The sequence below is a fragment of the Eleutherodactylus coqui genome, chromosome 10 (genome assembly GCF_035609145.1).
Source record: "Eleutherodactylus coqui strain aEleCoq1 chromosome 10, aEleCoq1.hap1, whole genome shotgun sequence".
Classification (NCBI taxonomy): Eukaryota; Metazoa; Chordata; class Amphibia; order Anura; family Eleutherodactylidae; genus Eleutherodactylus; species Eleutherodactylus coqui.
In genome coordinates, this window is record NC_089846.1 from 13,702,503 (window position 1) to 13,718,620 (window position 16,118).

At 54.4% G+C, this 16,118-nt stretch overlaps 1 protein-coding gene across 1 annotated transcript in view; it reads right to left on the reverse strand.

Moving 5' to 3' along the window:
• The window catches only part of LOC136580064 (carboxyl-terminal PDZ ligand of neuronal nitric oxide synthase protein-like), a 52,921-nt gene extending 38,638 nt beyond the window's left edge, over positions 1-14,283 (reverse strand). Inside the window, exons 1-2 of the mRNA XM_066580277.1 lie at positions 13,900-14,283; positions 8,343-8,414 (exon numbers count right to left, since the gene is read on the reverse strand). Coding sequence (XP_066436374.1) covers positions 8,343-8,414; positions 13,900-14,004 — 177 coding nt within the window. The 5' untranslated portion in view covers positions 14,005-14,283. The remainder of the gene's footprint in view (positions 1-8,342; positions 8,415-13,899) is intronic.
• Between the last annotated feature and the right edge of the window lie 1,835 nt (positions 14,284-16,118).

The window sequence follows — 16,118 nt, forward strand, 5'->3', positions numbered from 1 at the left end:
TTAGACGTCTAAAACCAACCAGAGACCGCAGAGGCGAGCGTTCTTCCAGAGACCGGCAAGGACTGTTCAGTCGAGGATCATGCGCACGTATTTATGCGTTTTTCCCCCCAAGCTCTCCCTGCTTGGTAGCCGCGTTTACGCATGGCAGCACTCACATTTGCGCTATTGAGCGACTAGTCGGACACTAGATGTCCCGTGTCAAGCCACGCCAAAACAAGACGCAGAATACAGACAGAGCTGCGGGCGGAGAACGCAATACTTGTATAATGACCCCGTCTGTCGGTCGCCTCGGCGGGATCCGTGGACCGATCCACCTGGGGGCGAAAACCCAAAATTCTGCACCCAAATCGCCCCGTTACACGCAGATTTTAATTCTCCATCAGAATAACATCTGTAGTGAAGATCCACGGCATTCCCGCATCAGTTGTGGTGCGCCAAAGATTTCAAAATCCAGCGGACGCCAAAAATCCGCGACAGATTTTTTCACCATGATTAAATAGAATAGATAACGGCTCGCCGGCCGACATCGCTGCGGCTTCTGGAATACAAGATGTGCGAACCAGCCCAAGACCTCCGGCGCCCCCGAGCCCGCAGTACGCCAATTCTAACAACTTCCATAACTGTTAACAAAATAGTACGAGTCCCAACACAAGTGATGGAATCGATCGTTCGGATAACAGCCGGTAAGATTGGCGCCGTTACTCGCCTATCATTAACAGCTCGCATTAAGTGAAGGAACGTGATTAACTCCCATGATAGAAGTCTGCGGCGCACGGAGCGGCGGCGCAGCGATGCGTCACGAACGTTACAAAGCGTTATTTCTGGGACGAGGAGGACAATCTGAGCGGGTCTATAATAAAGCCCGAGCGTTCCTTCGCCTCATTTACAGAGGACGACAATCTGACGGCGCCCGTTGAGCGATGACATCAGAGCGGCTGAATGGAGGCCGCGTTTCCCAGGCTTGTAAAGAACATTTCAGTAAAGCTCTGCTGGAGGCGGCTTTAACGAGCGCGATTCCCACAAGGATATCGCCGGCCGACAATAACACCTCGTTATCCAGGCGGGGCCGCGGCGCCATCCTCAGGTCAAAGGCTCAAGACACTGCAAAGACCCTCGTAATAAGTCACAACACCCAGGAAAGCTCCAGGAAGAGCAAACCGACTAACCGCAACGACCATCAGCAGAACGACGACAAGCGCCAACAGCGCCCGATGCTCCGGATAACAATGCAACAGGCAACGGATCCGATGACGTCATCAAGTCACCTCTGACATAGAGGGCAAAACACGGATAAAGTCGAAAAACTGTCCCCCCCTCTACAGCAAGCGTCTAGTAATGTCCAGGGGAGACGGCAAACCACAAGGGGGTCTGCAGACAGAGGAGGTTCCAAGGACCCCGAGGAAACGGCAGAGGAGTTAATAAGACAGCAGACGCATCCCGGACGGCGAGAAGTCACCCTGCAGCGCCATACAGGAGGCGAGCGTACGGCTGCCCACGTTCCCGCGTCCTACGGATGCAATGTCGTTCAGTCTGGAATCTGGCGAAAACTAAAACGTATCGCGGCCTGCGGCGCACACCATTTACGTTTATTCCGGGTTACAGGATCCGCCGACGTCCAGCTGACAGACGCCATATTAATAATCCCATACGGATTGCTTCTGGCACGGAAATATCACGGGGTGCGGCGGTATATTATAGAGCGCTGATTAATTAAGACAGAAGAGTCTGACAATAACAGATGTGCAGCGCGGGAGGAAACCGAGGAGCAATGATTCACACTGCAGAAACCAGAGAACACTAGCGGTTACTGGCACGTAGGGGGTAAATAGGGCAGATAGAGGCGGGTGGTAAGGACGGAGCAGGGACAGAACCGCTGGGACCACAAGCTCTGACTTTCAAAATCTTGTTGAAATCCGCCCAAAATCTGCAGAAATGGACCCGCGGTGCGCAGTTTACATCCGTAGCCCGTCGGCTGCAGCGGATTTGTAGTGTACGTCACAATCCTTTGATGTGCGTTTGGCGCGGCAGATCTGTGGCGGCGGCGCCTCCAAAACCAAATTCTGCCCAGTAAGGTTTCCTCAATGTTTTACGTACTCACGTCTTCCCGCTCGTGCGACAACGCTTAACGCCATCGCGCTGGATTAGAGACGATTCTCCAGGTGACAGGTTCCCTTTAAGAGGACACAGCGCCCGAGACGCCGTGAGCAGGCAGTACCGCCTTGTGGCATCAATGACAAATAACCAGACCGCAAAAGCGAATCACACGACGTCAGGCAGAAAACGAATACTGCGCAACCGTTGCACGCGGGGGATTAATAGGATAATAGCGGTCTCTGGGGAAACCCATAAACATACGTTGTGCCTCTTGCTGCACCGCTGAGGACCGCCATACAGCCGGTGATTATCTGTAGCGGGCAGAAGTGGCACTTTATAGCTCTCCAGCACAACACAAAGGGTTAATACAGTGAGAAAGTTGTGCGCCGCACGGACCTCGCACGATTCTCTGCTGTGTAAATACGGACTAACAGCTACTCATCTATTAGTGCTGACAACCCGCCCCCAAACCGCGGCCCACAGGTTGTCAGAGCCCCCCAACATCCCCAATATCTGCTGATTACCGCACACTGCGGTATTACGGCGTCTGCGGATTGCGGGGCGATACGTCCCGTATATACGACGACCACGGAGAAGAGGGCCCCAGATGTGCGCGGTCCTGGCGCTCAGACGTGCGCGGTACAGCTCCGGCGCCAGAAGCCGACACTAGCCAGGGATTACCAAGTGTCCTAAGACCTTAATACCGCAGGGTGGGGGGCGCCATCTGTTAGGGTGGGGGGCTCAGCGTATCCTAGAGAGCAGACAGGATACAGGCATATGGCACCATTACTGGTAGCGTGTGTTTGGCTTAAGAGCTTACAATCCGTGATTAAAAGGAATACATGAAATGCACTCCCGCATCAGACACAGATCATTGGCTTAGAGGGTCAGGCGGAGAGCAGGGTGGGCCGAGGAGCCGCGCCACTTTCTTTAATCGTCAACAGAAAGTCTTACAGACGACGGAGTCCTGTCCAGGGCAGGAAGGTGCGCCAAGCGCGGGCGCATCTACCAGGGCGATGACCAGCAAGCCTCGAGAGAGAGTCCAGTCTGTATAGTGATCACTGAACCAGGATGAATGTTCACATTCACTGACAGCAAGCAGAGGTATTAAAGAAAGGAATTTAAAGGGCACCCATCATGACCTTTGAGTCCTCATAAACTACGTTATGGGGCTCAACGATAATAGAGCAGGGAGTGATGTTTGATATTCGTCAGGCGCCCCGTTACACCGCCGGTTTCCCTGCATGCGCACAGCGTGACTTCAGCTGACCATGTGCATGCGCATGCGCGCTCTGCCATTGAGATGCATGGGAGCACATGCACATATAAGCGGTTGCAAAAAGTTGCGCTGTGCGCATGCGACAACTTCACAGGGGCGCAGCGCCGGAGCAGGGGCCCTGTAATTCCACTACAAGCCCCTTAAGGGATTCCCGGTGTTCTTGCCGGACGGATCTCACATCGGCGTTGTGGTTTCCACTTACAACCGAAATGGGACCCGCTGCTTTGCTGCGCTATTTTTCCGTTACGTCATGGAACCCATGACAGAATCCAAGGCGGGGTTCACATTCGGGGGGTCCACATGGTCCAGCACCATTCTTCAGAAGCAAGTTTAGACCCCGTTAGAATTCATCCCATTTGCAGAGACGCCCCGATGAGATCTGAACGTTCTTCACTCTTGTTGCTTCCTTCTATGTGAGCAAAAGACCTCCTTGTAGATCACAACGTGACATTCGGGGGTCCCACCAGCGTCCCCCTCCCTCTACATGGAGCGACAAGCACACAGTCATATCCCAGCTGAAGTACCCTCCACTGAACAGATGTGAATGGCGGCTTATCTGCCGCAGCGATCGAAGCATCAGGAATCCATCAGAGCGCCCCCGATTTCACGTCTAGAGAATGCTGTGGGGTCCGGGACCACCAGCTGCGGTCTCCCTCTATAATGGGAAAGGGTTGGCCTGTACACTATAGACACTGAGCCATGGCTGCATTAGGAACACCTACTCAAGAACGGGTCGGGCCACCTTTTTGGGAGATCATGGCTTTCAGACGTCAGGGAACAGATTCCACAAGGCGGTGAACGTCCTCCATACGCCACCCGCCCCATGCCCGCTGCAGCAGCTCTGCCAGTTGGGGCGCATTTTGCAGACAGTGGGTGCAGATCTTACAGCAGATCCCAAATTTGTTCAATAGGGCCACAGTCTAGAGACTGCTGCTGAGATGCCAAACGTGCCACCCGATGCTCACCTCTAGGATCAACCACACATGGCCTTCTGTGATCTTCTGGCGGATGTCTGTCCATGGTTCAACCAGTCTTGGTACAATGTGGGTACCGCAGTCCGAGAACAGCCAAGAAGTGCAACTCCAGGCAACAATCTGCCTGCGGTCACAGTCAGTTAAGTTTACCCATGACTGCCAAATGTTGCCACTGATCCCAAGATGTCACTCGCCAGCTGCTCCTAATGGATGCCGCAATGCCAGCCATGATAGAGAGCTACATGCACTGCATCACGAAGGCCACCAACCCCAGGTCTGACCGCTGTGCGCCCTCGGATAACTGCTTTCTCAAAAAAACCTGCTGAGAGCCGCCACCACCCGTGCCACGCCCTAGGGGGGAGCCACCACCACTCATGCCACGCCTTGGTGGTGGTGGGGTGTGTGGACGGACACACACCGCCACCACTCGTGCCACGCCCTGGGGGGGGGGGGGGGGCGCCACCACTTGTGCCACGCCCTGGAGGGGGAGGACCTCCCATGCCACGCCCCGGGGGAGCTGTCACCCGCGCCCCTTCCATTAGTCATCGGGGTATTATTTTGGAGTGCTGATCAGTGACAGCAGGGAAGCAGCGGAGCGGCTGCCAAGATAATCGTTATTCATACGTTCTCATCCATCAGGACTATAAGACGCCGTCACGTGTCCCGTCAAGTGGGAAAGCTTAAAAGAAGACTGAAGATCACCGTATCCGTGGCAACCCTGACAGTGGATGGAGAGCGGCGGCGCTGCGAGGCAAGGGTCCAACTAACAAGCTGCCAGGAGCCAAATCCCTGCAGAGCAAATGGAGAACACGGAGCCCATTTATCTGAGCTCTGCAGAACGGCATTAGGATAAGGCGACGCACGCTCTGCGCCCGGCAACCTTCATGCTGTTCTTCGCGGCGAGGGGCGATCGGATCATTTCACGTAACAATAAAATCTGGAGCAACATGGCGGCTCGGAGCTGCAAAACAAAACAATAAGTTATCCATCGAAGGTTATTAACCGCTGCGGATACACTTCGTGAGCGGTCACACGGAAAAGAAGGAACCGGACTGCACAAAACTGGAGCCGCCCGCAACGAGACACGTATAGGGTAGTCGGAACGGGAGAACACGGATTACATAGGTCACATGTTTACCTGTCAATCTTGCAGCTTCCCCAGGAGATGAGCGGCGCCGGTTGTACGGCGGCCATTGATAAAGAATCCAGCACTACACTTATTAGCCAATAGTCCGTTATTTACAGAAAGTCAAAGTTTTGAGATCTGTGTGGAGGTCCCAGGGCGACAAGACACGGATGTCCCCTCGGGGGGGGGGGGGGGGGAATCAGGTCACCCCAAGAGCTGCGCACCCAGAATACCGGCAGCCAGAACCTGAGCGAATCAGCCGTCAACTGCGCAAAACCCTTCTCCTCCTGCGTAAACTGCAGCAACACATCCCACAATCCATTACAGCGCGACCAAGTCTACAGCTGCATCTTACGGAGCCCCTAGAGCCCCACAGCCTAAAGGTCCATCCATCCCACCCCTACCGCTCGGCCCCACAGCCTAAAGGTCCATCCATCCCACCCCTACCGCTCGGCCCCACAGCCTAAAGGTCCATCCATCCCACCCCTACCGCTCGGCCCCACAGACTTCAGGTTCAAACTCTCCTCCCCCCCCGCCCTTCGGCCACATAGACTTCAGGTCCCACCTCTCCAGTGTCACATAAATACTGACAGTTGTACTTTACTTTTATATGTACCACTTTATGTACCCACTCACCACATACCCCACTATATAGTACCAGTATCAGATCTAGTGCCCACAGAGTGGCATCAAGGGGCCACGATAATGCAGCAATTAAACAAGAATATGTCCCCTATGCCAAGTCCTCCAACTGCACATCACTGAAGGGCTGTCGCCCATGCCAGTTCTGGCTGCCAACTGACGCATCGCCCAGCATTGAGGATTACGGAAACGTGCGCCAGAAACCCGCTACAAGCACCACAGCAATGAACAAGACTGGAGGACGTAGCGGGACGGAGATATCACCCCCCCCCCCCCCGGCAACTCACATAATAACCCGTGGCGAATACACGAACAACCGCATATTTGCTGCATTTTTCACAATCCCATAGACTTTAATTAGCGGTTTTGGGCCATGGTGGGGACTAAGGACACGCTGCAGTTTTAATGTGCTATGATAAACTAGGAGGAGAGGGGTATGTGACATGGGAGGGGGGGGGGGGGGGGGGAGCAGAAGCCGCTGTGTGACGGCTGGGGTCCCAGTGATTTCAATGAGAGTTGCGCCTGCAATTACCAGCGTGGGCCACTACCCAGGGGGCAGATCAGCAGCTTCCGCGCTAACCCCGGATGTAGCCTGGCACTGACAGCAGCCGCGGACTGTAGAACCTCTTTACAGAGCAGCTGGACAGGCCAGTAGCTGCTCTACCTGGGGAGCACAGAAAGCTGGTCTGTGAGCTAGTAGTTGTGAGCTGTCAGTACGGCTGCATGTGTCTTCTAGGCAGGCAGAAGCTCTCCAGCCGTTAGAGGGTTTGTCTATGTATTAGTACCTGGGAGGCATTTTGTTTGGTTTTACTTTAAAGGCCCATTTACACGTAACAATTATCATTCGCAGTTGTTTAAGTTGACTTTTCAGTCAGCCTAAAAACCCTCGCTGGCACACGATCTTCTTATCCCGTGTAAACGCTCCCGGCTCAGAGCTTCCCACAGGAGGTGAAGCGCTGAGCGAGAAGCGGACAAGAAACCCACGGCAAGTCTTTCGGTTTAACTGCACGAGCGCCAACGACCTTAGCGCTGAAGAGACCGCCGGCACGTGTAAAAGGGCCTTTACTGCAGCCGTGCTGATAGAGCTGACGAGTGTCTGTTTAAAACCCAAGTCTGGCTGCTGACTCCATATTTGGTTAAAGGCATGACCCCTGACCCCAGCAAGAGCGACCCCGAGCCGATCCTGCCATAATAATAATACAGAAGATACGCGGTGGGAACGGGCCGTAACGCCATTTTCCTGTGCAAGTTCCGTCCGATTCCAAGATGCAGAGAACTGGCACGAGAAAAGAACCCAAAGGGTTAATTCACAGCAGCCATGCGATTCTCAGATTGATAACCCGAGCTGAAAAACTGTAAATGGCCTATTTTTGGGTAATTCATGTTCAAGAAAAGCCCTTATTTTTAGATCGATAGATATATACACGGGTGAGAGCTGCCCTTGTGCCCAGCGGAGTAACCTGGGACGTCCGGCACCCCAACCCATGTCCGGGGCGTTCTCTGGATGTACCCATCACCCGCAGCTCCGCCATAATGAGGCAAGATGCAGCAGGTACCACAGCGCCCCCCGCAGGTAGCACGCAGCCTCCGCGTCGCTCCGGCATTACTCATTCTGTCTGCAGTGTCAATCACAACAGATTTATTGTGTTCTGGGGGTTCCTGTCTCTCCGCAGACACCGGGGAGCCGTCAGCCGGCACTACAAAGGCTTCACCATCTGCGTGAAGGTTGAGGAGACAGCGCTGGCATTAAGCAGCAAAGCATGCCAAGAAACGAGTGCTGACAGCGCAGGGACAGGTCTGATCTCTGGGGCTGCTGGAAGCAATGGGGAAAGTATGTGCCCCCTGTAAGAAGTGGGTTTAGCATCACCTACGGCACACAGGGGCAGAGAGTCCAGCAGCACCCGGTGGACAGACCGTAGAGGGGAGCGACCTCACTTACAGGTCGTCACATCCCCGCTGGAGCGCCCGCTCACCTGTAAGTGCTGCCATCATCAAGAAGTGGATTTCAGCTTCTCACGTGCTACTCCTCTACTTTGCAGTTGGGTTTTACTCTTACACAAAATTAAAGTCCATGTTCGGGGCCCCCCGGGGTCCGTGTGTAGTACCATCATGTAGCGCATCCATGCCTTCCTATTCAGGTCGGTTATGTCACTATAGGCCACCACTAATTATATATATATTATACACAGTCACATTGTATATACCCGCTACATGACTGCTCACTCACCCGGATCCTCCTCATGGCAGCCACGATCTCCACGCGACTATTGGGTCTCGGCACGTCCAGACTCCCGATGTACTAGAAAAAAAGACAACAAGGATTAAAGGCGCCGACCCCGAACCGTCGGCATCATCACTTACTGCACAACCCACCTCACGGAGCAGGCGTAAAAATTCCCCGTTTCTGGTCTAAAAACCGCACCCAGATCATACGTGTCACTATCTACATATCATACACTGGTCAGCCATAGCAGACACCCCCAGCCTCATATTGGGTCGGCGCCTCTGAGCCCAGACCCTACAAGACCTCCAAGGTGTCCTGTGGCATCAGTAGCCGATGAAGTTGCTCGGTGCGACCCCATAATGGCGAACAAACAGAACAATGGAGGAAGGGTCTGCGCTGGGAGGGGGTGAAGCCCAAAGTCCTGGCCACAACTTTTCAGGTCGTAGTTTAACTCTTTGGGCTGGTTCACACATTCCGCCTGCGGCTCTTTAACCCGGGATAAGCCAGCAAAGTGGATGACATTTGCAAAACTCTTGTCCACTTGTCCGCAGCGGAATGCCAACGACGAGGCCACGCCAAACCCGGGGGTATTGAAGCTGCGCTTATCCTATTTTTTTGCGGTGCGGTCATTCCGTGAGATTTTTCGTCCCGTGTGACCCCCACCCGGTTTCGAGACAAAGTTCTGGAGGTGAAGTATAGAGTTGTTCTCCTTTGCTGCCTTTCCAATCCGCCAGTTCTTGACCCAGGTTTTGGCTGTCCAAGGTGGCCGCCTCCGACCCATTAGTGTATTTGGGGCCATGTGAGGTGTTAGTCCACGGACAGCATATAGGCCTGTGAGGTTGTACACGTTAGTGTGAGAGACCCGTGTACATCAGACGGCACATGGATGGGTGACCGTGTGCTGTCCCAAGCGAGTTCCACCCAAGTCTCTCAGACACAACTTGTATTATGGCTAGGAAGCACCTTGACATATACTCCTCTCCGATTGGCCAGGGGGGGGGGGGGATTGCATGTCAATATCCGCACGGATTTGGGGCGATTCTCTGCAGAATGAGATTTTTAAGTCTCTCAGATCTACCCTGTGTGGACAAATCCTAACCGCACCAACGCGCTGTGGGGGTTACGGAGTCTGAAGATTGCGTCGCCGTCTTGGACATCTGAAAAAGGAACCTGGAACCGGCGAAACAACAGAGAAGAACAACTGCATGTATTATACGCCCCTCCAGCCCCGAAACAGAATTTTAAAAGGGGGCCCATAAACATGTGATAAGTGTTCCGGAAGCCCCTGAACGGGGGGCATTTATCTCCAACGAGGGGTTTGCAGATTGTTCCAGTGAAGCGCCGCTCTTGGATGTGGTTCTTGAACTCTTTGCACGAAGCACTAAGGCGACACGAGGCCAAGGATGAGGGTGCCACGCTGCCGCTGATGACCACCAGTGGACGGCAGCACCGTACTCAGATTTTGCTCCCGTGTTCTATCCCCCGAGGCTCCGTAGACTTGAGGCAGTACAATCTGATGGGTCTGCAGCTTCTGCTCCAGCGATGGCCTGACTGTCTGGAGTTACGGCCATCCTGACGATACTAGCCACGCTTCATCAGGATGGGGAGGCTGATAGAGCTAATCTTGGGCCGTCCATATGGCCACACGGTCGTCCTCTCTAGGCTCTAGGGATGGTGACCACTGAAGCCTCCTGCCTGGAATGGATGGTCCAGGCATGGTCACTCGCAGCAGCCGAGGCTGTCGCCACTACCGGGGGCTAGTTCCATCCACTACACGGGCCACAAGGAGGCAGCATGCACCATTCAGGCCAAGACCGCGCTCCGTAACAGGAGGAGATCCCAGAAAGAGGGGAAAACTCTGCAGAACATGTCTCCATTCTCCTGCCGGGAGACAAGCGATAAATGTCCTGAGAGTCGACCAAAGTCATCGGGTCCAACCCCTCCAGGGTCATCGGGTCCAGGATCACTAAATCATCCCAGACAGATGTTCATCCAGCCTCTGTTTACATGGGCCGATATATCAGATTCCTGTATCCAGCAGGATGATTATTGCTCAGTGGGTCACAACATATCAAGCAGGTCTGTGTGTGATGTCACAGGGATTGGCAGTGAGGTCACGGTCTATGGAAATGGCAGTGATTGAATGGTGACATCACAGGCTAAAAGGAGAGAGGTCACAGTCTATTGAGAGTGTCACAAGGGGAGGGTAGTGAGGTCACATTCGAAGGAGCAGGTCTGTGATTGAAGGAGGTCAGTCTGTGCAGCAGGTCAGTAATTGGACGTCATCGTCACAAGGGGTTGCAGTGAGGTCACAATATTTCAAGCAGGTCTGTGAATGATGTCATAGGAGGTCATCAGTTGGGTCACACAATCTATGCGCAGGTTAGTGATTGGATGATGTCATCATGGGGGCAGTGAGATCAGTCTATGGAGCAGCTCAGTGTGTAAATGGCTGGTGATGTCATAGGAGGTGCGCAGTGATATCACACATTCTATGTAAATTGAAGTATGCAGCCCCAGAGCGGCGTTACCATCACCCCTCTCAGTCTTGATGGAATGAAGTCTTCCTCGCTCGGCCGCTCAGGTGTTTGCAGTTATTATTACGCTCGCTGCATGAGGTTATTAAAGATTAATAACGTCTGGAATGCCTTCCGCTCGCCGTCTGTGGCGCCCGTCCCTGCAGGCAGCGCACCGCCGCTTATACCCTGGGGATCTGGACGGATTTGTAACAGATCAGATGAAGGAATGTACAGTTAGCCGATCCCGCAGCGAGCCCCCCGGACCCCCGCCCTAAGGCCATAGTCACACAGGCGAATGCTGGACTGTAATCACACAGATACAACACATGGACTGGCATGGCGGTATTCACACCCAACGCAAAAAAAAAAATAATGGATGCATGCGAATGGGTTTAGTTTTTAATGAAAGTGTAAAAAAAAAAAACGGGAAGAGCAGAGACTGAACTTTATTTTTTTTAATACAAGCATGAAAAATGGATGGGGGGGGGTGCAAGAGGGGAAAAAAAGTTGGATATTACATATCTGTCAGACCTTTTTACGGATTGCGCTCACCCATGTGAATACAACCGAATAGAATGGCCATCATAGTGGGTGTGAGAATCAGGCCCAATGGTGCCCCTTTACCATAGACACCCACAACCTGCCCTCTTAAAAGGGGAAGTAACCGCACCGCCAGAGGTTATATCAGCAATGGAGCGTTCTAGAGGGCACTGGAGATATCCCATACGGTAGGGATCAGGAAGTCTCTACTCCCTGCATCACTCAGTCCATTGAAGAACACTACAGTTTGCCTCTCTTCAGTCTGTACTGGCTGATAACAGGGAGTAATAGACAAGTGGAGGACATGGAGATAGACAGGTGTAGCGTCGCTCTGTAAAGGTCAGGCATGCCGTTCTTCTTTGGTTAGGATGTATTCAGGATCTGAGAACTTCGCTCCCTGCTGAGGTTTGCTGTGAAGGTTGCAGTGTGACGCACATGAAGCACGGAGGCGGCAGCCAACGCCTGGACTCAACCCCGACTGTCCGGCTCCTTTAGGATATGACATTTATAGCGTCTGACACAAGGGGACTATTTATTGCCCTCAGCCCTTCTGACTCTTCCCCGGGACAGAAGGCAGCGGCCGCACTATGGAGGTCAAGCAGTCATTGTGAAGCCAGAGCCCCAGGGTATGATGGTGGCCAACGGTTCCACCGAGAACCGACAGACCTCATCACAGAGGAGATCTGAACCCATCCCGCCCCCTATGGGCAGAGACCCTTCCTGCAGAGAACATAGAGAAGCAGTCCGTACATCACGGGGAATGTAATGACCCAACGAAACCGGGACCGACCTCGTCACAAACATCCAACACCGGCCAGCACCCAACGGGGGCCAGCCTCCTCCCAAACCGCCGGCCAGCACCCAACGGGGGCCAGCCTCCTCCCAAACCGCCGGCCAGCACCCAACGGGGGCCAGCCTCCTCCCAAACCGCCGGCCAGCACCCAACGGGGGCCAACCTCCTCCCAAACCGCCGGCCAGCACCCAACGGGGGCCAACCTCCTCACAAACTACCCAACATGAACCAACACCAACCAACCTCAAACAGACCACGCACTGCCGCCAACCAGGACTAACCTCATCACAAACACCCAACCATGCACCACCAGCCCAGACCAACCTTAAAAACACAGACCAAGCACTGCCGTCAACACAGCCAACCCAGACCAACCGATGCCAACAAACATCCAACAGACCAAGCATTGCCACCAACATCAACCGCTGTCAACAAGGACACCTGAAGTGGACCACTGCCAACGTCACATGTACCAACATTCACTGCTGCCAAGAACACGGACCAAAAGGAAGAGAGACCGCCGTCACTAGGACCGCCACGACTCGACCAACTACTACTGGCCGTGCTACAGACCCCATAACATGAGGGGCACAGGATGGAGGGAAGAACAAGGTCCTGGAGGTCCACACCGCGGAGGCGCCTCCAGTAGTGTATAGAGCGCTCCACCAGGCAGAGGCGCTCTCTGTAGAGGAGGGGGAATTAAGTAGCACCCGTCACACAGCAATGGGGGCTACTTTGGTGACAGCTGGGTGTAGAACATGTGGGTGCGGGGGCTCCAGCACGCCGGGAGGGGAAGTCCCTACAGATGTCGGGGTGCGGGGGCTCCAGCACGCCGGGAGGGGAAGTCCCTACAGATGTCGGGGTGCGGGGGCTCCAGCACGCAGGGAGGGGAAGTCCCTACAGATGTCGGGGTGCGGGGGCTCCAGCACGCAGGGAGGGGAAGTCCCTACAGATGTCAGGGTGCAGGGGCTCCAGCACGCCGGGAGGGGAAGTCCCTACAGATGTCAGGGTGCAGGGGCTCCAGCACGCCGGGAGGGGAAGTCCCTACAGATGTCGGGGTGCAGGGGCTCCAGCACGCCGGGAGGGGAAGTCCCTACAGATGTCGGGGTGCAGGGGCTCCAGCACGCCGGGAGGGGAAGTCCCTACAGATGTCAGGGTGCAGGGGCTCCAGCACGCCGGGAGGGGAAGTCCCTACAGATGTCGGGGTGCGGGGGCTCCAGCACACACACACACACAGGGGGGTCCCTACAGATGTCAGGGTACACAGGGGGGTCCCTACAGATGTCAGGGTGCAGGGGCTCCAGCACACACACACACAGGGGGGTCCCTACAGATGTCAGGGTACACAGGGGGGTCCCTACAGATGTCAGGGTGCAGGGGCTCCAGCGCACACACACAGGGGGGTCCCTACAGATGTCAGGGTGCGGGGGCTCCAGCACGCCAGGAGGGGAAGTCCTAACAGATGTCGGGGTGCGGGGGCTCCAGCACACACACAGGAGGGGGGTCCCTACAAATGTCGGGGTGCGGGGGCTCCAGCACACACCAGGGGGGTCCCTACAAATGTCGGGGTGCGGGGGCTCCAGCACACACCAGGGGGGTCCCTACAGATGTCGGGGTGAAGGGGCTTCAGCGCACACCAGGGGGGTCCCTACAAATATCGGGGTGCAGGGGCTGCAGCACCCCGGGGGTTCCACCCTCAGGGACTCACCTTGGCCTGGAAGTGGATGCCATGCTGGAAGGCCTCCTCGTTGTGCAGCGGCACCCGGGAGTCGCAGCCATCATCCACCAGGTTGTAGCGGCTCCGGACAGGCATGGCGCAGCCCCACCACTGGGGGTCCCCAGACCGCTCCGCTCTGGACACAGAAGACCCCCAGAGTCCACCATCAGTCTGTACGGATATCGGGGTGCAGCTCGGGCGTCCGCCGGTATCCGGGCTGCTGCTCAGGTTACTGCATTGGGGTGCAGCTCAGACGCCCGTCCTGTATCCCGGGTGCAGCTGCGCCGTCGGCCGTGTACCCAGGGGAGGGGTGGGGGTCAGTGTCCACCGGGTCTCAGCCGGCTCTCCCCGCCATCCTCCAGCGTCTCCTTTCTCTCCGGCTGCGCTGATTTGAATGAGTCCCCGGCCCCTCCGCCGCCAGCCCCTGCCACAGCGACGCGCTCCATTGGCTGAAAGTTCAGTCACGTGCTGCAGCCGTCCAATGACAGACGAGTAAGGCGAGCGCTCATCCCAATGTTACCAGACGGATCCAACTGACAGAAACCGCGGCTGAGCGAGTCTATCCCGATACCCGGTCATAGAGCCATATTATATCCCGATACCCGGTCATAGAGCCATAATATATCCCGATACCCGGTCATAGAGCCATGATATATCCCGATACCCGGTCATAGAGTCATAATATATCCCGATACCCGGTCATAGAGCCATAATATATCCCGATACCCGGTCAAAGAGCCATAATATATCCCGATACTCAGTAATAGAGCCATAATATATGCCGATACCCGGTCATAGAGCCATAATATATCCCGATACCCGGTCATAGAGCCATAATATATCCCGATACTCAGTAATAGAGCCATAATATATCCCGATACCCGGTCATAGAGCCATAATATATCCCGATACCCGGTCATAGAGCCATAATATATCCCGATACACGGTCATAGAGCCATAATATATCCCGATACTCAGTAATAGAGCCATAATATATCCCGATACCCGGTCATAGAGCCATAATATATCCCGATACCCGGTCATAGAGCCATAATATATCCCGATACACGGTCATAGAGCCATAATATATCCCGATACCCGGTCATAGAGCCATAATATATCCCGATACTCAGTAATAGAGCCATAATATATTCCCATACACCTTTATATCTATATTTTCTCATCCAGAATGACTGCTCCCCTACACCTCTATATCTACCCCCCTGACTGCTCCCCTACACCTCTATATCTACCCCCCTGATTGCTCCCCTACACCTCTATATCTACCCCCCTGACTGCTCCACTACACCTCTATATCTACCCCCCTGATTGCTCCCCTACACCTCTATATCTACCCCCCTGAGTGCTCCCCTACACCTCTATATCTACCCCCCTGACTGCTCCCCTACACCTCTATATCTACCCCCCTGACTGCTCCCCCTATAGCTACACCTGACTGCTCCCTCTACACCCGTATATCTACTCTCCTGACTGCTACCTCAACAATCTCTAAAGCTACACCCTTGACTACAACCGCTGCACCCCTATAGCTCCCCCTGTACTCTGACTGCTATCTCTGCACATTCTAGCTGCACCACCTATATCTCCCCCCCCCCCCTGTACTCTGACTGCTACCTCTGCACATATTAGCTGCACCCCTATAGCTCCCCCTGTACTCTGACTGCTATCTCTGCACATTCTAGCTGCACCACCTATAGCTGCACCCCTATATCTTCCCCCCTGTACTCTGACTGCTACCTCTGCACATTCTAGCTGTACCCCTGACTCCTACAGTTAACCCCTTCCTGCTCTCCTGTATGGAGCTCCCTTGTCATGCAGGCAGCGGTTTTATCTCCTTTGCAGATCTTCCAGTTATTGGATCATCTTTGATTTCTCTGCTGGATTTCGAGGCGTTTAATCTCAGAGTCTTCTGGGAACAGATAGCGATTCTTCTGGTGAAATCAATGACCCACATCTGATGGAGCCGGAGGGGGAGATCTGCAGATACATAGGGAACAAAGAACAAGGAACCCAGCTTACCTCCTCTAACACTAGGGTCAAAGAGAAACTCCACTGAAATCCATATTGTCCCCTGTAATCCCCATGTCTGTTGTGTGATGTCACTGCCGCCTTTTGTATAATGTGTGATATCACTGTCAGTTCTGTTATGATGTGTGAGGTACCTGCTGCCTCTTGTATAATGTGTGATG